The following is a 24,806-nucleotide window of genomic DNA, read 5'->3' as shown; positions in this document are numbered from 1 at the left end:
TTTAGGTTAAGGATGACCTGGAACTCTGTGAACTCTGGTAAGATGAAGTCATCACTACGCCTAAACACACCCCTCACTCCAGAAGAAATGAGCTTCTCAGGAAGGGAGTAAAGCTCATGAGGGATGACTGTACACCTCCACATTCAGTGACATCACACTGGTGGTATGAAATCAGCGACGATGGGAGCATTTACATCATGGAAATTAGCAAATGCTTCTAGTCAAGGCTCCCACCACCACTACCACCACCGTGGCCTGCATAGAGCTAGCTGTTTAATATTTACCAGCACATCACTGTAGCCAATGTGGAAAGTTTTTGTTCCCTAGGAAGACAGAGCAGAGGAGAAATTACCACCTTTTGCATTTTTTTCTTGTCTTTCTTATCCCTGTACCACAGGCAGCAGGTCCCCTGGAAGACTCAGAAGATGTAGTCCTGTCTCTAGGACCATCTAACGACGTGGCCTCTGTCACATACCCCCTCTGAGCCTTAGTTTTCTCATCTGTGACGTGAAAGGGTTGGACCAGGTTATCATCAAGTTTCCTTTCAGCTCTGAGAGTCCTCAATTTCATGGTTGCAGTTTATTTCCCACTTTCTCCTGGGGCCAATAAGGCTGCAGAGTCTGGGCACAGGGATAGACCAAGCCAGATGCTGAGAAATGATGACAGAAGCAAAAATCTGCTGGTGATTTTGGATTTCTCTACATCTCTCCTGAAACTGGAAATGCCAGTCCATGAAGAAAATAGTTTGTTCTGAGCCTAAGCTCTTGGGACTGGCTGACATTTTTCTCTCTCCTCTAAATTGTCAGATGCTCCCAAACACCTGATGCCACTTCACTTTTCCTCAAATGATGAGATCTTGGAGTACGGCTCTCCTTAAAGCAGCGTGGCTAGACAGAAATAACTCAGAATTGTGGTAGGCAGTTAGACATACGTGAGCAGAGCAGGACAATAGTCAGGTACAGAAGGTCACCCGGGCAGAAAGCCCCGGGTGCCTAGCAAGGGACAAAACTGGGAAAACAAGGACCTCTCCCCCAGTGTAATCTTTCCTCCCCTCGCATGTCACTAGTCATATAGTTTAGACCCCCTGACCTTTCATATTACTGGCCATGCAGTTTGGACCCTCTCCTGACCTTTTTGCCCCTAGCATGTTGCTAGTCATGCAGGTTAGACTTTCTTTAGAGGGAGAACAAACAAGGGGGATAGAGAATAGATAGCCCTTAAGCATTAAGCCCCAAGGCCCAGAAAAGCAGCAAAATTAGATAAGCCACACCATGGCTGACATTAGGACCAATTGTATTGACTAAGGACCCCTTGCCCTGGCACCAACCAATAAGTACAGACCATGGCCCTTGAGACACACCTGGAAAGATGATGAATATTCTAGAGGGATCTTCCCCTGAAACCCCCAGATAAATATCCTCAAGATGGAGGACCCAGGGCCAGGGATCACACCCTTACCTTTCTTCCCCCCTTTACTCTAGCCCCATTTTCTTTGCCTCTCTCTCCCTCTGGCTCCAAGAGCCCTTCTTTTGCCTCTGAAACTTGTTTCCTGAGCCCAGTTCTTCTACAGCTGACTTCTTCTACCTCTGTGACTTTCTAAATAAACTTTCTCTTACAGTTTGAGCTTCAACTCTGAATTCTTTCTTTGCCAAAACTCAAGTACCGAGGTTGCTGAACCAAGGTCTCATTTAATTCTCTGTTAAAACCTGGTGATGTTTTTGTCCTCACTGGCGACAGACTCAGAAGTCATATGGGCCAAACTGAATTCAAATCCTTGTTTTATCATTTATATTTGTGTGGATTTAAGCTACATAGTTTTATGAGCCTTTGTTTTTCCATCTGTCAAATGGGGGTGATAATCCTTGCTTCATAGAGTCATACTGAGGATCGAGGGACATCTATAATAGCATGAACAATAAAACCAAAATAAATTTCCAGAAAAGTCTTTAATACATAGCTGCTATTTAATGAATGATAGCCCCCTTCCTACTTCCTTTTAGGAAAGTTTAAATCCTTCATTTGAGTGTTCCATGTCTGTCCAAAGCTCATGTCAAAATTAAGCCCTGGGACCACGGCTTCTCTCACCAACCCTTAGCCCTGTCTGAGGCCACCAAATGCTTCAGGATCCTTATCTGGGACTCCTTGAATTATGAGGGGCCCCTCCTATACACCCCTTCTCACTGGGTAAAGGCTGCACTGGAAGAGTGTGATGCTGAGGGAAGGAAGGTGGGGGACGGTGATGAGGGGCTGTTTTCTCTGAGGTCCTGGTCTCACCTGCTGTCACCTCTCTCCCAGGGCTTTTGCTGCTCTTTGGTCATTAGCCCAGGCTTGTCTCTCTGCAAGTCACTGGAGCCAGAGAAGGGTGTCAGCTTCCTCTTCTCTCTGGCTCAGGAGCAGGCAGGAATCAGCAGTTTCCTCCTGACAAGCTCCCCTCTGGGCAATAGGAACCAGTCAGGACTCTGCCAGGGGGTTAACCCTTTCCTTTCCTCTGGGCTTCTCCTGATTGGTTGGAGCCACAGGTTATAGAATTTTAGTGCCATAAAAAACTTTGGAGATTATCTAGTTCCACCTCTTCATTTTACAAAAGCGAAATAACAGCAAACAGCTGCTTGTTATTGTGATTAATATTAATAATTATAGCTGCAATTTATTGAATGCTTATTATGTGCCGAGTATTATGCTAAGCATTTTATATACATTTTTCTATTTGATCTTCATAAGAACCATAAACAGGGTACTATTAGCTATTAGCTCTATTTTAAAGATGAAAATTATAGCTTAGACCAGGTATACAACTTGTGCAAAGTCATACAGTTTTAAGAGGTAGAGCTGATCTTTAAATACAAATCTGTTGGACTTCAAAGCCTATAGCCTTAACCAATATCCTATCATACCAAGCAAATGATACTGGAACCAGAAGCATAGAAGAAAGAGGCATCTGCTTTCTTGCTTTAAGAATTGTTTTTGGTCCCAATAGCAGGCACTTGTAGTTTCGGGTACTCAGAAGGCAGCCATATGGGTCGCTTCATCTCAGATATTTTTCCAGGCTGCAGATCCAGAGTCAACAACACTATGCACAGAAATCTTCCTTAACATCCTTCATGTGGCTCAACAGTTAGCTAATAATGGTACACCTCACAGTCCAGGCATGGTTCGAATCTGCTCATATATTATCTAACTTGGTCATCCCATAAGGTAGGCATTATAACTCCCATTTCACAGATGGTAATGTAGAAATAAAAATGTTAATTACTTCTGAAGCCAGGAAGCAGCATGGATGAAATTGGAACTGTGGTCTTTGTCTCTAAAGCCCAAACTATATTACACTGTGAGATATTTCTCTCTCTTATTCCACCCCCTCAACTAGTTTATGGAAATATGTGAGAGTAGTGATCTTGTCTTTTTGTTTGAATCTGGTACAGGGCTGGGCACATGGAAGATCTTTGATACTCTCTTTTTAAATAGATGGAGGAATAGGCTGGTAGATGGTAACAAATGGGAGAGATGGATGAATACACGGATGAAGGGGTGAGTAGACAGATGGATGATGGATGATGGATGGATGGATGGATGGATGGATGGATGCTGGATGGGTGTGTCATGGTGACCACTTAGATGACAGCAACTTGACCTTCCAACAGGACATTGCTCACCACTGATTTTCTTATCTCTACTGTCCTCTGCTCTGGATCCTGAGTTCCCTTTCCTCTTCTCTTTTGCCTTTACCCAAACACCTGATTATGTTTCCCCAGTTTGTAATCGACCAGTCAACTTAACTCCCTTCCGTCTCTTCCAGCTTCCCTAACAACCTGCCTACTCAACACCCCAACTTGGCTTCACAGTGGCCTAGAAGGCCCTACATGGACACTGTCTGATCCCTGTTGCCTCGGACTGGCCTCATCTCCTCCCTCTCTTTCTCCCACAGGCTCCAGTCCAGCTGCAGGTGCCTCCTTGCTGCTCCTCACACATACCAGGCATGTCCTGAAATCTTTGCACCTGCTGCTCCCTCTCTATGGAATGTGCTCCCCAGGTCCCCACATGGCTCACTTCTTTACCTTCCTCAGTCTTTGTCCAAAGGCCACTTTCTCACTGAATCAACCCTGTCAGGTACTGCCTCTTCCCTTTCTCTGTTTTATTTTTCTCTGCAGCAATCATCACCATTTGAGAAGCTACATATTTTATGTATTTATTTGTTTTGCTTCACTAATGAAAGCTCCATGAGGGTGGAGGGGCTTTGTTGTGGGGGTCACCACTGAAGTTAGCAGTGCCTGGTGTGGTGTAGGCACTTAATATATGCATGTTAAATCCTGAACAACACAGATTTGAATTGTGCAGGTCTACTTACACATAGTTGTTTTCAATAAATACTGTAATTGTATTTTCTCTTCCTTATGCTTTTCTTAGTAACATTTCTCTAGCTTACTTTGTTGTAAGAATACAGTATGTAGTAAATATAACACACAAAATAGATGTTAATTGACTATTTATGTTAGGGGTAAGGCTTCCAATCAACAGCAGGCTATTAATTAAGTTCTGGGGGAGTCAAGAGTTGTAAGTGGATTTTTGTCTACACAGGGGGTCAGTAACCTGACCCTCATTGTTCAAGGGTCCACTATATTTGGAATGACTCAGTGGATCAACAAACACGCCCTAGTGTCTGTTGTATGTCAGACTCTGTGTTATTGGTTACCACCTGATAACATGAACCTGAAAACCTCTCTTATTTCATTCAGGCCACTGGTGGTCCAGGAACAGGGTGTACAATAGGGCACAAGACGGAGACTTGGAGCCTGGACTCTAGATCAGGAGTAGAGTGAAGCGAGCACCTCCTTACCGCCTTGGTACACTGGACATCCTTCCCCAGCAGCCAGTTGAGCTCCAGGTTGCCCTCGCCCTGGTAGCAGGACTGCAGGCGGTACTTGATCTGTAAGTTGATGGCTCGGATGGGGAAGGCACAGAGGGCAGAGTCATCAGGTGGGTGGTGGTACTGCTTCTGCCCTTTGGAGAAGATGGCAAAGAGCACGTCGTCCTGGCTGCTGATATTGAAGGCCTGGGCCAGGGAGTCCCCAGGCTTGGCCAGGTAAGCAGCCTGCAGGAGGCGGTACTCCACCCCAGCCCGGGTGCAACCAAAAGGCAGGGACACATAGGAGTGGAACTTGGGGTCATCCTTGCAGAGCCTCACGATGCGCGAAGTGTAGAAAAGGTCTCCAGCCGAGTTGATGGCCACACCCTCCGGGGTCTCAGGCTGAACAGTGAGGAAGTAGACAAAGCCCCCGCTGGCAAAGCCATAGATGTAGAAGATGTCAAAATGGGAGACCAGAGCCAGGGTGTCCGAGGGGATCTTGATGAGGGAGGAGACAAAATCACTGTGTAGCTCATAGTCAAGCATGGCGGAGGACTCGGGGTCACGGGGCAGCTTCCTGCTGGACAAAGTGGGAAAGTAATCCTGCTTTCCATCCACAGCAGTGCCAATGAAGAGCTTGCCATCCTGCCCCTCAGAGCGCACAATCACCCCATACATTGTCCCCGTCTTATTAACGCTGGACAGGTAGTGTTCCTTCTTGTGGGATGGCTCCACCAGGATGAAGAGGTCATCCAGCCGCAGCAGCTTGCAGACTCCCTGGTAGAGGCTCCCACAGGCCAGCAGGCGGTTCTCAGGGTAATCAATAATGAGCAGCTTGTTGACGTTGTTGGTGAGGGTAAGGACCTCGCTGCAGGGCTGCACAATGAGGGGTGGGTAACAAGACTTGTTGTCCTCTTCCGGCCCAGTCTTGTGAGCCACCTGGATGGTCAGGTTGCCTGTCAGCTTGTAGACGCGGTTGATGGCTCCCACGTACACTGACCCTGTTCCTCGGTGGACGGTTAAGTGGTTGAAGGTCCAGTCTCGGTTCTCAGAGTGGAAGGTGCTAAACTGAGGCATGCCAGCTGCTGGGTGGGCCAGCAGCACCCAGACCACTGAGAGCAAGACCACGGACCAGCTGTCAACCTCTGTGGCCCATGGCCAGGGCCTCCTCTGTTCCATGCTGAGAGGGGCAAAGACGAGGAGGCAGATCCTCCGAGTGCTCATCCACACCACCTTCCTGGGTTGGCCCTCACATGGTTCTGGAAAATACAAGGCAGGGAGGTCAGACGGAAAGGAGTCCTGAGAGGAGTGAATTGAATTGCTTGACCCGGAGTCCCCAGCCTGGCTAGCTCGGTGAGCCTCTTCCTTCTATATTTCAATTTTTCTATTTTTAACACACTTTCTCCCTCTTGGAGTTGTTCAAGGAATCCTATTATCTATTTTTGTCTCCAGCCTTACACTGTAAATTCCCCTTTTTTATTTTGCGAAGCATCTCTATTTCTGTCCTCTTAAAACATTGTTTTTCTCTCTCAGAGAGGTTAAAAGACTGTTTAAGTTCACCCTGCCAGTCAATCCCCTGATCTGGAGTAAGGCAAGTCTTTCCTACCCAGGAGTCGCTTCTGTCCTCTCCCAGTCCAATGAAAATCTCCTGTTTTTTAAAACCACTCCCAGACTCTGATACTGCAAATAAAATTCCTTTTTCCCCCCCCAAAATGCTGTCCTCTTACATAGCTGCGTTTCCTTACTTTCTCAAGCTCTGTCCTCCACAGGAAAGGACTCAGCCTCACCCTCTCCAAGAGGAAGGATCACTGGTGTTAGCCATTACAACTTGTTAAAAAAGAGCCACACTGTGGCCAATAGGGCTGGGATGGCGGGGTGTGCCATTCAGAAGCCTGAACAGCCCCAGGGAGATGGGCAGACACCCCCCCGCCCACTCTTCCCTGGGACGGGAGGATGCCAGTCACTGCTTCCCAGGGAGGAGGCCGCCAGGTCCTAGGGACATTGCTTCAACTTCTGCTTCTCAGCAGGTGGGGCTGGCCTCCCACCAAGGGGGACTGGCCATCTGAGTCCACCTTCAGTCACCTGGACACAAGTTCCGGGTTTAGTAATTGTGGGGAGAGGCATGTTGAGGGTCTGTCTCTCCAGCTACTGCTGGAGCCTAGCGATCACTTAAGCTCCATGAAGTCACCTCCCTGCCCTGCCCCCACCCACCTCGTCCTTCTCTGCCCTGCCCAGCCTGGTCTCCTGCCCCAATTTCTTTGCTCCTTCCCTACCCCCCTTCAGATGCCCAGGCCCTAAGGCTTTTCTGTTTTCCAAGAAAGCTGCCCAGAGGAGCAAAGTGGGGCTCCTGTGGAGACCGGGCCAAGGGTGTGATAGGGCCAACGGAGCCTGTTTCCTTCCTCTGAGAGCACCGCTCCTGACTTGTGAGGAAAGGGACGGTGGCGGCAGCAGGTAGCAGTAGCAGGAGGAGACTGAGAGCCATCTAGCTGAAAAATCTTTTCTCCTGCAAGACAAATTGCCCGGCACCTTTCTTTGGCAAGTCCAGACAGCTCTGGGCAGCAAGGCAACAGGGGTGGACACACCCTGCCCAAGGATGGAGAACTGGCTCCAAGGCAGCTTAGCAGGGCCCTGTCTCCTTCTACCCTCCAGTCGGGCTGGACAGGGTTAGAATCAGAACAGACGCCACTGTGGGACTCCACACTGTTTTTTGGCTCTGTATCTTTAGAAACTCTCTTTCCTCCACTTCAACTCTGAGTGCCAGAGGCAGGCCCCACCTGACAGCTCCCCTCCAACCAGGCTGCACCGGAAGGACTGAGGTGACTCAGAAGCCCAGGCTTCCTTGGAAAGAGGAAAGCAACAGCACAGGGCCCTGGCTGACCTCTGGGACTCCAGCACGGCCCTTCCGGCCCCACGCCCGCATCCACCGCAAAGCCTTGACAGACAGACAGACAGAGCTTTCGGTTTGAAAGCAAGTTATTTTTAGCTATGTCCTGGGGCCGGTAGCAGGACATGAATTCCTCATAAGGAGCTGCAAAAAGGAAATAACAGAATCCTTACATTCCCCAGCTGAATAGGGAACGACAAGAGACCATTCTGGGCATGCCCCTGGCTCAGCTGGTGGAGGGCAGTATGTCCCACAAAGAGCCACGGGGAGGAACATAATTATCACCACGCTGTGCTTGGGCTTTGCCTTGTAGAAAGTGCGCTCGGAGACCCTGGCACTGCATTTGCGGGCAGCACACTCCTGCCTTCTCCACAAAATATAAGCATTTATATGTTTAGCCTGTGGCTATAGGAAGAAGGTCCTGGTAGCAGAGATAACATCAAAGGACACAAGGTGAGGTTAAGATCAACCACCTTACCTCCCTACCCAACATCCCCCTGAGATTAGTTTGATTAGTAAGTGGCTTTATTGTTTGGCAGAGTTTCGAAATAAATTTGGGACTGTGTGCAAGTCAAGTCTCATCTCCCTTTTTGGTAGGACGGGGATAATTGCAGTACCGACCTCTCTGGTTGTCATGAGAGTGAATGAGATAATGCAGGGAAACCTCTTAGCCTGGTGGCTGGCGCAGAGTGAATGCTCAGCTTCTGCTTGTTACTATTTTCATTGATACTTCCCCAGGAAACTGCACTTCAGGAATCTTGCCAGAGCTCTTGACTTCTCTTTTTTCTCATATTCTTCCTTTTCTTGGGAATGAATATTGTGGGAAGAGCTTTGATCCCCAGCTTTCCCTGACCGAGTGAAGGGGTTCAATTTGGGAAGCATGTGTCAAAGGAAAGAGAATAGATCTGAGGCGATCTTCCCTATCCTACTACTGCACAAGCCCCAACATAGTCTCTCCGCCACCTGCAGGGAACATGGCAGAGGTGAAGGATCTTGAGGGTTGAACTATGAATTGGAAAATTGGTCTGGTTGCTAGAAGGCATGAAGTCATGGGGCAGGAGGAAGAGTGAGAGACTTAGGAGACTTTGATTCAAATTCTGCCTCTGTCAGCCATGAGTCATATGGCTGTAGACTAGGCTGGCATTTCCCTGAGCCTATTTCTTGATTTTAAAACAAAGGGTGTTTGAATTAGCCAGTTTGTGAGATTTCTTCTTTCAGATGAAATAACACCTTGAGGCTTGCTTCCTTCAGCTTCTAAAGTCCGTGGCTGACATAGATGCTGAAGTTCTTCCATGCTGCCTGGTTAGGTCAGGAATTCTCAACAGACCACTACAGTTGGGCTGTTTGCCTCTTACTTCTCAATCAACATCCACTTTGAGACAGACAGCTTTTGGTGACCAGCCAAGCAAATTCATTCCATGGGGCTCAAGGGCCGCCCATCTGGGAGTAGCAGGCGCTGGCAAAGTGGAGTCAAGAGGCAGCATGGTCTCCTGCAGTGCAGGGGTGGCAGGGAAGGCTCACACTCTATCTTAGGAGTGTGGCTTTCACAAGGACAATTGACTTCAACAGCGAGTTGAGAGTTTTTGCCTTTCCATGCCAAGGCTGACGTAACTAAGTAGCTGTTCCAAAGCAGGGCCCAGCTAGCAAGGATCAAGTCTCCCATCCGAGTTCAGAGAAACACCCTTGGTGGGGACAAGCACCCATCTTTGCACCTCTGATGAAAAACTGGGTAGTGCAATGGTTAAATGCTTCGACTCTGAACTTAGATGCTTGGAGAGCTGTGTAAAATTGGTCAAGGTCCTTAACCACACTGTGATGCTATCTATCTACATAAAATGGGATTAGTACAAGCATCTGCCTCATAGGATTATTATGGAGAAGTCACTTAATACATATAAAGCACTTAAAACAATGCCTGGCCCATTTTAAGTGTTTACCATGGATAGTCTTTATTAGTAGTAATTTATTTGTCGATATTTCTTGCTCTTCATTTCCATCCATTCCATGATCTGTCTTAGAATGAATTACCCGCCCTCGATTTGCTAGAAGCCAGTGAACAAATGCCTATGACCTTGCATACCCATCATTTTCTCCAAACTCCGATTCTCTGCTGCTGTCAGCCTCAGGAGTTTCCATTTAAAGATGCCTCTGTTTTTCTGCCACTTCTCCTCTTTCTGTCTAGTTTGTGAAGTCACTTTGTCACATACATTCTCAAGAGTGCCTAGTTGCCATTCTCTTACCAGCTTCCCTCTCTCTCACCCCGCGTCTCAAACTAGGACATGCGACTCTGGGATACGTACCCTATCAGAGCAGCCTCCCAGGACATCTTACTCCAAGCTCTTTCGATGCCAAGCAGAGGCCACACATGTCTGTTTGGGAAGCAGTGTCACTAAATATTTTATTTGGAGGGCATGGTGACACCATCTCCCGATCAGGATTCAGGAGGCAGGTGTGGGTGACAGCTAGTGGAGGCATCGAATACCTTCCCGACCAGCTGCTGTGGGTGTCAGTGGCAAAGCAGGGAGGAAATGACAATCAGGCATTTCCAGTTCAGCTCAGTGCAGGATTCTCTCCACCCTGCTGATGTGCTCTACAGCGTTCTTCAGATATGCAGGCACACATGATTCCACTTGGCTTTTCTTATTGCAAAAGGAGCTGGTAGGAAGAGGAGATGGAGTCCGGATATGATTTGGCCAACTGAGTCAAAGTTGATGATAGTAGATCGAACAACCTTGGGCCCACCTGTAGCTCCACCATCGGCACTATCTCCATTCTGCCATTGCCATCACCACCTTCATCACCAGCACCACCCTGGTTAGGATACTTTTCACAACAACAACAGCAACCGGAACCTATTATGACTGCACCTACTAAGTGGCTCACACAGCCCGGATGCCAAGGAGCCAGATGGTGACAGAGTAAAAGCAGGCACAGTGGTGAGGGCTGTGAAGTCACGGAGGGAGTGAGCAGCTGCACTAGAAATTCTCCCCACGCTCCTCCCTCTCCCAGGGCAGCGGGAAGTCCATCCTCTCCTGCAGCTCTCCTTTCCAATTAGTAGTGTCGTTAAAGCAGCAATTCAGGGCCAGTGCTGAGATTATAAGATTACTCCCATTCATGACCTGTTTTTAGATGAAGAAACAAAAACCTATGGAAAGGAAACAAATTGTCCAAGCTAACCCAAAATGAGTCAGGGACAGGCTGCAATGGAACACAGCAGAAAGTCTCATGCTTCCTTAGTCACAGGCAAAAGGATCCTGACAGTCAGTGATGTTCTGCCTCAAGGCTGCCTGCGGGGGGGAAAGAAGGTGCCTTGAGAGGCAGTGGCCCCGTGATGGGCAGAAGTGAGCCTGGCTCCAGGCCTGGATGGGGAAGCAGTGCACAGGGACAGGGCAAAACTAAAGAGGTGCATGCAGAATTAAGGGGCAGAAGGAGGGAAGGAGACTCTCCCCATTGGCTCCCTCTGTGTTGGGGAGAATGACCTCTCACGATGTACTCTAGGCCCAGGCAGAAAGCATGTGCAGGAATGAAACATACGCTGCGCCTTGGGAGCTACGGTGTCCTGTGCCTCATCCCTTTGGGTTATAGGCGGCGCCACAGACGGGTCAGATGGAGGCTAAGCACAGGAAGCCCCTTCTCCCCAAAGAGTTAGAACTGCAGCAGAAGGGACTAAAGTCAGATATTAAGGGGGACGTCCTGGAGAGGATCCCCGGGGCAGACTGCCAAGCAGATTATGGAATTTTCCGACAGAGAATGTTCCAGACAGGTGTCTAGGAGTAAGTTTACCCAAAGGCAGAGGATTGGTCCCAATGACTTCAGAAGGCGTCTTTTGCTTTAAGATGCCTGTGAGGATAAAATGTCTAAACGAGAGATTACGGGGCCCAGCTTGTCCCCTGTGGGTGGAATGACCCCGAAGGACCTGACATAATGTCATTTGCGTGGTTGTACAGGCAAACATTCCAAGCGTCACTGTCTAACACCGACCTCAGAGGTAGTCCAGGCACGTTGGTAGCACAAGGTGAGCGAGAGGGCAAACCGAACGCAAAGGCCCCGGGGAATGCCAGCAGCTGAAAGGCCTCAATTAGAGTGAAAGGAGTTATCTGGTATTTAAATAATTATTAGATTGAAGGAATAATCATGGGTTTGAGCTGATTTTTCCCCACTGTCACCCTGATGGCGTCTATAATATTATTATTCAAATGGCCACGATGCTCACTGAGAAGAGACCATGAGAGAGAGGAGCGGGTGGGGGAGAGAGGTGGGGAGCGGGGAGAGGGAGAGACTCATTTAATCTCCATGTGACAGGGCTGCAGGAGGTACGATTAGTCTTTTTCTTATTTCAGCTGTCACTCATGCACAGACACCGAAGATTGTTATTAGCGTATTTTATGCACACGATTTAAAGGGAAGAGAGGGTGGGCTGGGGAGAGGAGAATTTCCTACAGAAAATAACAGGAACCAAAGGAAGGTTTAGATGTCACTGCTATACCAGCTGTGTTTGCTTCATTCATCGAATGTCATTTTCCCCCCAGACTCTGTGCTGTTACGTGAAGCTGAGTGGTTGTCCTTCGCCCCAGAGGGAGAGAGTAGGAAGGTGATGGGAGATGGAAGAAAATGGGCTTCTGCCTCTGTGCCCTCTTGGCACCCTCCCTCTGAGAAGGGGAACCAGGTGAGACTGTGGACCCCCAGACCATGTCAACACAACTCTTGGTGACCATTTCCATCCCGTTACCTTCTTTCACCGCGAGAAGAGAGATCTCCTGCGTATCTCTACATGCAATCCCTTTTACAGGTGGGTAAACCAGATCTCTCTCTCCCAAGGAGTAAGAGAGAAAAGAAAATTTAGAGAGTCCTAACAGTCCTGCTCCACCGTGAGGGAAGAGCACGTTCCAGGTGGCAAAGCAGTGAGGATGGTGTGGCTGGAGCCCGGTGTGGCTCTCTGCTCCGGAAACCCGCCCTTGAACCCACATAGGCCCATGACAGCAACGGACTCCACTTCTCAGATGCACAGTGGGCAGACGTGGAGTGACATGCAGGCGCTGGGAGCTGGCCCGAAAGGCAAGAGAGCAGGTGTTACGGGTTCCAATGTGTTCCCCCCAATTCATAAATGGAAGTCCTGACCTCCAGGACCTCAGAATGTGAGTGTTTTTGGAGATACGGGTTTAAAGAGGGAATCAAGTAAAAATGAAATCATTAGGGTGGGCTGTAATCCAAGTGACTTTTCTTTGTAAAAGAGGAAATTTGGACATAGAGACGGACAGTCACAGAGGGAAGAAGATGTGAAGAGACACAGGGAGAGGATGGCCACTTGCAAGCCCAGGAGAGAGGTCTGGGATGGACCCTTCCTTCCTGGCCCTCGGGCGGAGCCGCCCCTGCTGATACCTTGACTTCTTGCCTGCAGAACTGTGAGACAATACATTTCTCTCATTTAAGCCACCGGTCGGTGATACTTTGTTAGAGCAGCCCTAGAGATTAACAAGGCATGGAGGAGTAACATTCTCTAGCATCCCGGCTCGGGCATTGCTCTTTTAGAGAAAAGAGGTGTGTGCACAGGCATGTCTAAGCATGGGTGCTTGTGCTGAGGGGGTGGGCATGAGCCACCACGGGGCCCAGACACTTAGAGACACTTACTGTCTCTGTGAGAACCAGGGCAGCACGCAGATTTCCTCTTCCACCCGCTGAGCACTACGGCCCGAGAACCCGCCTGCTTTGCCTCTCCTGCCTCTATCCCCATGGGATCAGAATTGGGCATTTTCCCACAGAGTGGTTCTAGCCTTTTTGTCTCCCCTGCCCTGTTCTTCTGCTCCTGCCCAGAAGAGTCCACGTGTCACTTCTCAGACCCAAGAACCTTAAGGATGTTTTGTGACTTCCATAGAGCACTGTCCCTCCAGTCCCGCCCCAGCTACTGCTCCGGCCTGTCTGGGACCACGGCCTTTTCATGCTGGGGAGGGTTTTCTGTTACTTTTTCCTCCCCAGATCTTCCAGTGGGTTCTGATAAAGCTTTGAAAACCACACCGGCTCTCACAGGGCCTTAGCAAAACATCTAGTGTTTGTCCTCTCCCCTCACAGGCTGTAAAAGTTTGGAGTTGTCTCCCTGAATTATGAAGGGTTCCAAAGACACGCACTCACTTGAGGGGTGGTGCAGGGGAGGGGGCACTGGCCCGGTTGGCTTCGCAAAGTCAAAACAAGATTCATTACCCTGGGGCCAGGAGCAGGGAGATACATGCCTGACCCTGCAGACCTGCCCCATATGTCATGGGCCTGTCAGAAATCTCCCAGAATTCCCTTTATTATCTAAAGGTCGCCACCCGGGCAGTGCTGAGAGAGCCCAGGGTATAAACTAAACTACAAGAACAATCAATTTCAAGCAGCTGCCTTCCCTACCACCCTGCCCCCTTCCCTTTCCATGGGCTCTGCTGTCTTCAACCCCCTGTAGAGGACAGCCAGAGAGAAGGGGCGCCTTGCCATGGCCAGCTCACCCCTGGGGCAGAAAGAATTTCTGCAGGTTAGGAGCAGTGGACCCCAGCGGGGAGCCTGCTCTGGGTACTACAGAGGGCTCAGAAAAGTCACCCCACTTCTTCCCTGACTCTGCTGGACCCCACTTAAACCATCCTGGGAGGGGGTTGCTATGGGGAGGCATGATGGGATTTAAAGAACGGGAAAATGAATTCTCAGGCTCCCTCAAAATCAGGCAAAAGAATAAAAGTAGGGGTATTCGGCTTTGCTAAGTCAAGTCCAAATTCATGCCAGGAGAGCTCATAGGGCCATGAGATGCAGAGCCTTTGTCCTATAACAAAAATAATAAATAAAATGGGACAGCTATTATTAACTACCTGCTACATGGTGCGCTGTGCTAGATTCTCTGCATATGCAAGAAAAATGTTGTGATCATCTTGCAAGATGAGTATTACTCTCCCCACGTCACAGGTAGGAAAGCAGAGTCTCAGGAAGGTTGACAATTGGACCAGTGTCATTCCTCCTGAGCACAAAACCTCCCGGTGCCCAGGCTGTCCCCACTATTGCACATTGCTCTGACATTCAGTATTTATTGTTCAACCAAACCCTCTTATCTCTGGTCTGGAAAGACTCACTAGAATGTTAGGTAAGACTTGGCAAGTATGTTATTTTAAAGGTCAAAACTGGAGGCTCCCATACTGGTAATGGAGTAGGGCTAGGGGGGTGGGCAGTATGGACTGAGTTATGTGTTACGAGGTGGAATCCAAGGGTGTTTCATGGCAAGAGGGTTGCTAGCTAGCAGTCTCCTTTCAGAAAAATTCCCAATGACCTTTCCAAAGGTCCTGGAGATGCATCTCCTGCCTTCTCACTTCCTTACTATCCACGGCAGAGCCAGGGAGTCTGAAGCAGAACCGGCAGGAGAGCAGACCACAGGGTAGAAAGTGCCCAACTAAATCGTTAAATAAATTACAGTTACTCCACATAATGGCATATTATGCTGCCATTAACCACCCTAATGTTTTCAAAGAATAATGACACAGCTTCAATCCACAAGCAGTGGGAGGTTAAGGGAGGAAAATAAAGGGGGGAGGGGAGGAAAATTCAAACCAAACATCAGGCATTCATCTCAGCTCTCAGGCAGTGGGCGAGCCCCAAACCTCACTTACTTTTCCCTGAAGCTCTCCCTGTCTTTGTCCTCTTGAAGAAAAGTTGTAATGACCTCCAGGAGTCCCCAAGTGAGAACACTTCCTATTTCCCCTACAATCCCTGTGCTGTTCTGCATCCGGTGGCTCCCATGGCCGGTCACTGAAACAATCTAGGGACAAGGAGCACAACCCATCATGCTGTTCATCCTCTCATCAGGGAAAGTGGCTTTTAGTGCCAAAGCAAGGTACATCTTTTAACACTGTCCATTTCCAGAAGTCGGGATTCCCCAAAGTTCAAAAGAGTGGGCCTCTTGATCAGCAAGTCTGGTGTTGCCTCCCTGAAAATGGTCCATGTAAGACTGTCACAGGGATGCTCGGCTGAGAGACACCCTAATGAAAGCCATTGGCAGCTGTAGATTTCATGCCACGTGTGCCTGGACTGCTTCATTCCTTGCGCCTCAGATCCCTTGTCTACCTTTGGCAGGTCAGAGTGCACATGGCCAGAGTGTGATATCTACCAGGGAAACACCTTCTGTGGCCCAGATAGATTCCAGGATGGACTGCTAAGCACCCAGGTTCATGTCCTTCCCAAACTAGCTGGCTCTTCTGTCTGTCCAGCTTCCCTCTCTATCTCTCCAAGTCCCAACACACCAGCTCATTTGTTGAGTCCCCAGAACACCTTGCACAATTTCACCTCTGTGGTCCCCTCTCCGGAACACCTATCTTTACCTTCTGCTTTGCCTACTCAACCCGATCCATTCTTCAAAGCCTCCTGAAGACTCTAGAACCTCCCTGCTTCCAATCGCCCATCTCTCCTTCAAAGTCAATTAGAAACTGCTGTCTTAGCACATGCTGCTTTACAGTGTGTGCTCTCATATGTTATGTGGCTAGGTCCTAGCTCCCCCATTACATTGGAAGCTCTTAGAGGGCAGGGACTAGCCCAGTGCTTTTCACTCAGTCTGTGGAACCATGGAAAGCAGAAAAGGGAGACAGGGATACTCACTGCATCATCTTAACTACTAGCCTGACCTAAGACATGGTTTGAATGACCACGCTTGGCTCAGTGATTTGTCATAACTGATCTTTTGGCATTCCTCTCGAATCCACTGGGTAGAGAGCGGTATCATTGGCTAGGTGGATGAAGTGGAAAGATGGATGGAGAAGAATAGGAAGATATCAGCTCTGCCTTTGAGGAATGCCCAACGCAGCCAAGGTTGGTGTGGGAAAAGTTTTGGCAAGAAAGCTCCAAAGCCACAAATCATATAACATCATAGATCACCTAAAAGTATATAATAATAAATGGCCAAGTAATAACATGAAGTGATTATGAGCAGAGTGGAGGAGGGTGAGATTCCCCAGAAAGGTTTTAGAACAAGACTTGTCTACAATAAGGTCAGACTCACTGTGGTGCGTGTACCCAGGCAGCGGGTGCACAGGAAAGACTAAGGACTTTGGAGACAGACCTGGGCTCAGTCTTACTCCATCACTTACGTTAATGACCTTGATCATGCTTTTTAACCTTTCAGAACCTGTTTTCCCAGCTATAAAAGGACACCTCACAGGGTTGAGGTGAGAATCAACGAGACAATGGATGTGAAAGTGTTTCTGTAAACTCTACAGCTCGGAATAAACACCAATTACTCGCGTTTCTGTTTTGGGGGGAAACACTGTACAAGGGCATCATCTCCTTGGTAGTCACAGCTGTCCTGTATGATGGCAACAGAGGCTGAGCCAGTTTCACCCAGGTGAGGGGTGATTCTGTGTCACTGCATTCCCCAACTCCCAGCTCCGAGGAGAGACCAAGAAGGCACTGGGTGCAGCTGGTCCCTAGTAGCCACTCTCCCCAGTCCCTTTGTCCCCATACTGCCCAGATTACTACCCAACAACTCTCATAGCCTTGAGGATGATTGAACAAATGGTCACTTCTCCTGCTCTTGGTGGTTCATCCAGGAACCCTGGGCAGCAAAGAAGGAATGGAAAGCATTTCCATAGAAAGAAGAGATGCTGAAAAGTTTCACAGGCTAGAGATCCACATCCCGTGGTCTCTACCCATACTCTCCTAACAGTCCTGCTCCCCCCGTGAGGGAAGAGCCCACGTTCCAGGTGGCAAAGCAATGAGGACGGTGTGGCTGGAGCTGTGTGTCTGGCCAGCATGCTGGAAGAAATTCCTCTCCTTTATCTTTCCCTGCTTCTCCTTCTCTCCTGTGCTTTCCTGAACTGACAGCCAAGACTGAATAAAAAGCTGTAACTCCTTTTTTATGAGGAAGCTTTTTAAGCAGGCTGTGTCCCTACCCTGTGCCTTCCCACCTTCAGTGTCTATTATTTGTCTCTCTTTGTCTGAAACTTTGAGCTCTTGCAGAAAGATCCTCAGCTGTCAGACAGCCTCTCTTAAGTAACAGGCGAGCTGATAGTCCCACACTCCAGCAGAAGTGCTGGGGAGCTGGATAAAAGGGACATGTACAGACTGCGAAGTGGTTGGCCTTCTGGGCACAAGGGCGCAAGTCTGTCCACGTAAGGGACTTGTCTGTGCCAAGATGCACGCACACTCCACTCATCTGGGGGACACTTAACACCTGGGTGGCATAGGCCCCTGGGTGAGCATACAGAGAAGAGACTTTTGAGACCCTATCAACTCTGGATGTCTAGGACCCCAGCCCCACTGCAGTGGGAGAGTGAAGGGAGCAATTATCTGAGGCTGATGCGGGGAGAAGAATGTGCTGGAGGGAGTGCAGGGGGAAGGCAGGCAGGCCAGAGCAGCATGGAGACCTGGGGCAGAGAGATGAAAAGAACTTCCTGAGTGAGAATCTGGCTCTGTGATGAATGGGGTGTGAGAGAGGAGTCTGGAAAGGGGTAAACAGCCAGGAGGGACAGAGGAGGGAGGGGGGCTCAGGAGAAAGAATGCTGAGGTCAAAGAGCAAAGCAAATGCTCCTGGCATGATTGAATCAAGATCCAGCATGCTGCACACGCAGATGGAACGGGATGGGTGCTCATGTGCACCCAGACATGTGGGCCCGGTCCCCTCCCCTCCCCCCTGCCAAGGTGTGAGCAAGTCAGCTTTGCTCCCAGACTCGTTCCACGCCCCCTGCAAAACTTCTCCTGTGATGGTTTGTTCTGAGGTCCCAAGGGACCCCACTGTAATATAAACTAACATTTGTGCAGTGACTAAGTTTTACTGTTCACTAAGAATTTCATGTCTGTTACCTCATTAATGTACCCCTCACGCAAGCCTGTGAGGGACAGATTAGCATCACCATTGCACAGGTGGGAAGACTCGGGTGTACTGGAGATGAAGTATTTTGTCAAAGGTACCCCATGTGGAACTAGAGTTGGATGTAGGCTACTGGAGTCAAATATATCACCCTACTTCTCTGCAGCCTGGGACTATAGGTGCCACCACTTGATATGCCCAAGGAGAGATCACTTACTCCAGCGATTCCTCTCTGCCTCCAGGAAGCAATGCTGCCCACACTCAGGGCTGTACCATTAACACTCTTTGGGAACAGGGCAGGGTATTAGGAGCTCAACTCTGAGTTGAGCCCTTAGGGATCCCTGTGAAAGAGGAAAAGGCCTGGTAATGGAAGCTTGTGGCCAGCCACCAACTGCCCTTTGGCTCCCATCCAGACCTGGCTGGTGGGAAGTAGGGTGGGGAAGGGCTGAGGACTGGAGCTGGCCCCCGGCGTGGCCCTGGTGGTGGCAGATGGAAAGAGTCCAGAAGCAGGACTTTGTAGGCAGAGAGGCTGGGGTGCTGAAGTCCCCTCCCTAACTAACCTGCTGTTTTCTGTGGGGCAGAAAACTAGCCACCCACTGCTCCTCTGAAGACCATTTCCATAGTCCCTGCAGCTGATCCCAAAGCACAGGCAGCTCCTGCCGGCGTCTTTCTCTCCCCCACTCATCTTCTCCCAGCTACCCTGGCCCTGCTGCTCTTCAATTTCCAACCCTGGCAGATCACTGATTAATTCAAGGCTGTTTAATAACCCTTCTATTTCAATGAAACAAGCTGTCTTGTTTTCTTTATTTTTAACACCGACTTTCGACTTTCGTTTCTTTGCTAAGCATCTTACTGTCATTTAAATTTCTCTGTCTCCAACCAAGCTGATAATAGACTGGAGTGAGCAGCTGCTTCCATCCCGTTTATGACAATGATTAGAAGTTAGAGCTGTGCAGAGAGCTGACCAAGTCTCAGTTCAGAGGGGTCTGCCCCTGCTTGTAGAGGGAGTGCTCATTTTAACATGATTAGGAAAATTCCAGCTCCAGGGGAGACTGGGGCTTACCCTAGCCTAACCTTCCTGGCACCCTGCTCCTGGCGGACTGGTGGGGGTGAAGGTGTGAGAGCCAGCTCTATTTACCGTGGAATTAAGGCCAGCAGTTGAGAACCCGACACTCTCAACTTCCCTTCTCAACTTTCTCTTCCTTGAATTTCCTGAGTAGCAAACAGGGAGAGTCAAGGTTAGAAGATCTGGAGGTGGGTGGTGATCTCAGCCATCACCTATATACCTTTGTGCCCCATATACCAGGGGTCCCTTCTTGAGACCTGATCGACAGCTTCCAACCTCTGCCCGAATTCTCTAAATGATTGTGGATGAAGCTCGTTCCTTTCCCTGATGGCCCTGTCGGGGTTGGATGGCTCTAGTTAATTTCTCGTCTGTCCCGCGTACTTCCATGTAACCTGTGGACAATTATTTGTGTGCAGACCTTTCCTTCCTTGGCACACTGTGAGCTCCTCAAGATCCAGCATAATGATTTGCCTCCCTCCCTTAATACTTGGCACATAGTAAATATTCAATAAGCATTTGTTCAATCACATAAAATAACATTCAAAAATCTCCTTGCAAGCAATGTGTCCTTCTACTCGGGCAGGCTCCTGGTGAAGTTTCCCATTTGCCTCTACCTGGACAAGGGCTCTGCCTCTTCCTGCCCTCAGGAGAGAAACGGCTGCTTCCACAGGAGCCGGGCCCCTCCTCTTTCTCCTAGGCCCCCAGGGACTAGGCGGCTGGTGGAAAGCTTGGCTAAGGAAGCCAGGGGTACAGGTGACAGCCAATCAGGTGGCCTGGACTAGGCTGTCTGCATCCCAATGCCCCCCTCATTCCCACTGGGTTGGTTGTGGCTGCCTGAGAACTCACCCAGGTGCGGGGGGTGCCCAAACCCCGGCTGGCCCAACTCTCCCCAGCAGCCTCCCAGCCGGCAGTCTGCAGACAGCTGCTGGGGTCATTGTCTCACCCTCTTCAAGTGTGAATGCTGAGTCTATAGAGACCGAAACACAAACAGTGCCCACAGTGCCTCTTGGGAAAGGAGCAGCGGCTTGGCCTTGCCAGAGCCATTGACTGTGCAAATAGCAAGGCTTGCTGTGCATGGAAGAAAGCTGGTTGGGGCTATTTGAGCGGGGGCCTCCCTACACCACACTGCCCAGCACCGTGGAGAGGCAATCGGGTGTGTACTAAGGGCCAGCAGCCTGGCAGAGAAGGGGAGAGGTCCCTTCTCCGGGAATACCACTTCACTGTGAGCTGCCTGCCTGCTCAAACAGGAGAGGTTTCTGGGCATGAGTTCAGGGAATGAGAGCCTGGAAAGAGAAGGTGGCTCAGTGGTCAGATCAAGAGTGTGTGCTGAGCTAGGCTGAGGCAAAGGAGCCTGCTTAAAAGGAGAGCAGTGCCTGGCCTCTCGCCGTGTGACTCGGAGCGATCTGCTTGCTTCCCCAGGGTGGACCTGGGTTTCACATCTATAATATGGGCCTGGGAAGAAGCTGTGATGAAACGCACCAAAAACACTTTCCCCAAGTATCCCACACAGAACACCTGTTCCTTTTGTAATTCAAACCGTTTTCTTAATAATATCTCAGAAGAGAAAATGAGGGCACCTTGTCTCGCTCATTCTCCACAGCTGATACTGAGATAGTACTCCTGAACACACAGGGCTCTCTCCTCTGAGAGATGCCCTCCCATGCTTTGCACTTCCAACCAGGCATAGGGCTCTTGTGTTTCAGCTGAGAGGGTGGTAGGAGCTTCTCGGGCTAGCAGAAGACAGCTGATAGGGCTTCCAGACCTCCTGCTACGTTCTGACCGATAGCTAGAGCTGGCTGAGGATCTCATCTCTGAGTCTCAGGGTCTAGCTTGGGCTCTGGGATCCGGCTCTTGCTAAAATGTTTCAAGCCATGTCTGCCTCCCCATACCCATGCTCTGAGGGGCTCTGTCTGCAGAAAGATGTAGGCCTAGTGCGGGCAGGCAGGTGGAGGCCCATGACATCTGCCCCTTCCCCTGCTATGGGAGGCCGACTCCGAGAAAAACACCCCTTTCCCAGTTCTTTGACAGTATCATTCATCCCACTCTTCGACTGGAAGGCATCGGGGTCTAAAAGTGGGGTGAGCCAGGCTAACAAATTCAGAATTCAAATTCCTGCCGCCTGGTCAGATGCTAACAATGAGCCGTGCGCTAGTTGCCTCCCTCTGTGTCCAGTTTCCACTCAGTCCACAGCCTTTTATCTATTTTTGTAGATGAAAACCTCTAGCACACACATCTTTAAATAAAGTCTTATTTTTCTCATAAAGTTCCAAACAAATTCAGGGGGAGAGAAGAAAAATGTCCCTGGCTTGGCTTTATTCCTGCTCTCAATTTTAGAATAGGTTTGCAGGTTTGCAACAATTGTCCTTTCTCCAAATCCCCTCCCCATCTCACTATGCCCGGCTCCAGACACAAAGGCAAGTGAGGGCCCTTGGGGAGACCTGAAAAGCAGCCATTCCCACCATAATAACGGAGAAACTGAGGTGCTGGGTGAAGGAGCCAGCTCTCCTAGGGCCTTATGGCTCAGTCTCGTCTCCCCCCACCCCGGGGCCAGAGAGCAAATGGTGGGAAGGTGAGAAATCTTCAGGGAGAAGGAAGGGCACAGGTGTGAAGGCAGGCCCTTTGTCCTGGCACCTTAGGACCCCGTCCTGACACCACTCCTCCTGACCATCTGTTCGCATGCTCTTGCTGGGACTGGGACCCACACTTCCAGCCCCAGGGTGAGGGTGTGGCTTCCCACCTTCACGGCCTGGTGGTCTGACGATCATTTTCTCAAAGCCTCTCGCAGCTGGGTCCCGGAGCCCAGAAAGCTGACTGGCTTTACCCTGGGGGCTGCTCATAGTGGGGCAGCAGACTTGAATTTTCCTCATTTCCTGGGTAAAACTCAGGGGGGTGTTTGCCTAACAGAAACATTAGTGGTGTGGTTTTTAATTCCACAGAGAGTCAGGGACTTGTCAGGATGGTCTAGGCAGCTGGGTGGGAGTGGGGGGCAGTCTTGTCAGGGCACTGGGAAAATCTGACCACCTCTCTCCTGGAAACACCACTGCCCTCCATCGCCACTGGGGAGCAGAGACCACCAGGGAGAGTTCCCTGACTCAGAGGAGGGCTTTCCTGGGGTGAGGACAAGCAAGGAGCTGGGGCTTTCTGTCTAGCTTTGAGCTGGGCTCCCACTGACAACCCCCAAGTTCAGAAAACAGGCTCTTCTCCCTTGGGTATCTTTGACAGTCAGGAGAAAGGCTGGGAAGCTGCGGGAGCAGCCCGGGGAGGTGGAGGTCACAGGTCAACGTAATATTTACCCAGCCCAGTGAGGCCCTTGGCTTTTACGAAGCAGGAAAGTGCTTCAAAGCAGCAACATCCCCTCCTGCCACTTGTCTGCCCCTGTCCTCCTGTCTCTCAGGGCAGGCCTGGCAGTTTTACCCACCCCTTCCTCTCCTCCTGAACTTTCCATACTCTCTGCCTTAAAGGGAGATGCCCTGGGCCTTGCCTCCTAATCAGAGAAGGTCAATGACTTGCCCATAGTTGCAGAATGATTACAACCGCTGGGCTCCCCTGGCACTCTGAGCCTGGCCTGCCTGTCTTTTGTTTACTCTACGGGTGAGTCATCCATCCCGTGGATGGAGGTGAGGGCGCTTCTGGGTCATGGCTTTTCACCTGAAGCCCCCATTGCAACTACCAGAGCAGGGAGTATAAACTGAGGGGTGGGAAGAAAATCCTCGAGGGCCCTCGTTCTTTGCATTGAGGGTGGGTGAAGGTCATAAACCACTCTTTAGAAATATGTGTGTGTGTGTGTGTGTGTGTGTGTGTGTGTGTGTGTGTGTGTATCTCCACATATTTCTTGAAAGCATAAACTTTCAGGGGTTTCAAAGGCCTCCTAAAGCCCAAGCGTGGCCCCTGGTTCTGTCCATCCCAGCACAGGGACCTCCCCCAGCCCAGACTCCTCAAGGAGCAAGGACAACACTACCTTCTATAAGGTTAGAGGTAATTTATAAATTGAGTTGAAGTCTGCCGCCTCGGGAACTTCCTCCATGAATCCTCCTGCGCCTTCTTTCTGCGCAGAAGCTTTGAGTGGTTCCTCCTCCAGGCAGGCGGCAGAGATGGCACCTGAAGTGCGCTCTGCTGCTCAGCCAAGGGTGGGGGTAAAACCCGGATTTTCCCTCTGGTGCGATCCCCTTAACGTGTCCATTCAGATAAGAGAGGGTGAATTAACAGCAGGATCCTGGACACCAACATGTGAATACAGATGAGTAACAACATTTCCTGATGAACCACGCTGCCAGCTCCAGGGACCGGAAAGGGATGCAATTTACATAGAATACAATGTGAAGCCCTAGGGAGCGGGGACTGGGGGTCTCGGTGTAGGACGTTGACTAATAGAAGACAGACCCAGTGTTGTCAGTTCCCAGTCTGTGGAGGAGAATGAGGGGTAGCTCAGGGGTAGTGTAGAGGCAGAGGAATGAGCGAGGTTAGTCATTTTCGAGAGGAAACCGTGACGCTCTCAGGCACCTGAGTCTGTCTCCTGGCCTTTCTTTACCAGCACTACAAGTATTTGGCTCATCTCCAAGGCCCCTTCCATGGCCTAGAGCAGAAGCTTCCAGAAGCTTCCATGTTTTCACTTCCTGAGTCCTCAGCCCACCCTTAACTCCACTCTGCCTATACAAAGGTTCTTTGGGGGCATGCGGCTTATGTACTTCTCCCTCCCCCTAGGACACTGTAAATTTCTTGAAGGTAGAACCTATTACTTTTGCATTTTGTATCAGGTGCTAGTACATCCTTAGCACTACATAAGTGGTCAATTCCTATACGTTTAAACTGAAATGGACTGCAATTCCTGCTTTCAGTGTCTTCAATTCACTGCAAGGACAAGAAGTGCAGTGTACATCTCAAACGTGAGGGTTAAAGTTGGAGGGGATGTTCACTTCCTCCGTCCCTCTATCTCCAAACTACGGAGGGAAGGGAGACTGTTTAAATACAAAACGAGAAAGCCCATGAGTTTAATTCCCTGGACAGTGCGGACAGCACAGGAGTGCCTCTGTCAGAGGCTCTTTAGTCTCTCAAAGCTTCAGACAGACCATGTGTTGGGTGGGGCTGGGGGGGGCAGGTGGTGCAGAGGGGAGAAGTTCATTCAGGGGCTAATCACTCTGAGCCCCAGGACCCTCCTCCTCTTCCTTCTCCAAGGCAGTTGAACTTTCCAAGGGCAACTCAGCTGCCT

The 24,806-nt window shown here is 49.9% G+C and overlaps 1 protein-coding gene and 1 long non-coding RNA gene across 5 annotated transcripts in view; one reads left to right on the top strand and one right to left on the bottom strand.

Annotated features, from left to right (window-relative positions):
* LOC119058023 (uncharacterized) overlaps positions 1-17,391 on the top strand; it is a 63,382-nt gene extending 45,991 nt beyond the window's left edge. Inside the window, exons 2-6 of one of the 3 annotated variants that reach the window (XR_005084178.2) lie at positions 398-525; positions 3,466-3,528; positions 4,734-4,926; positions 12,257-12,516; positions 16,852-17,391. This is a non-coding gene — a long non-coding RNA (uncharacterized LOC119058023). Of the gene's footprint in view, positions 1-397; positions 526-3,422; positions 3,529-4,733; positions 4,927-12,256; positions 12,517-16,851 lie in introns of all 3 variants that reach the window. The other 2 variants (XR_005084179.2, XR_005084180.2) reach the window with 2 other exon arrangements.
* Positions 1-24,806, bottom strand: part of PLXNA2 (plexin A2) — a 204,293-nt gene that overhangs the window by 173,520 nt on the left and 5,967 nt on the right. For both annotated transcript variants that reach the window (XM_037156975.2, XM_053667982.1), the window contains exon 2: positions 4,835-6,102. In XM_037156975.2, the coding sequence (XP_037012870.2) occupies positions 4,835-6,067 (1,233 nt within the window). In that variant the 5' untranslated portion in view covers positions 6,068-6,102. The remainder of the gene's footprint in view (positions 1-4,834; positions 6,103-24,806) is intronic.

The sequence above is a fragment of the Artibeus jamaicensis genome, unplaced genomic scaffold (genome assembly GCF_021234435.1).
Source record: "Artibeus jamaicensis isolate MK-2021 breed Jamaican fruit bat unplaced genomic scaffold, CSHL_Jam_final contig_475, whole genome shotgun sequence".
NCBI classification, from domain to species: domain Eukaryota; kingdom Metazoa; phylum Chordata; class Mammalia; order Chiroptera; family Phyllostomidae; genus Artibeus; species Artibeus jamaicensis.
The sequence above is the reverse complement of the archived record's forward strand: the minus strand, read 5'-3'. Positions and strand labels throughout refer to the sequence as shown.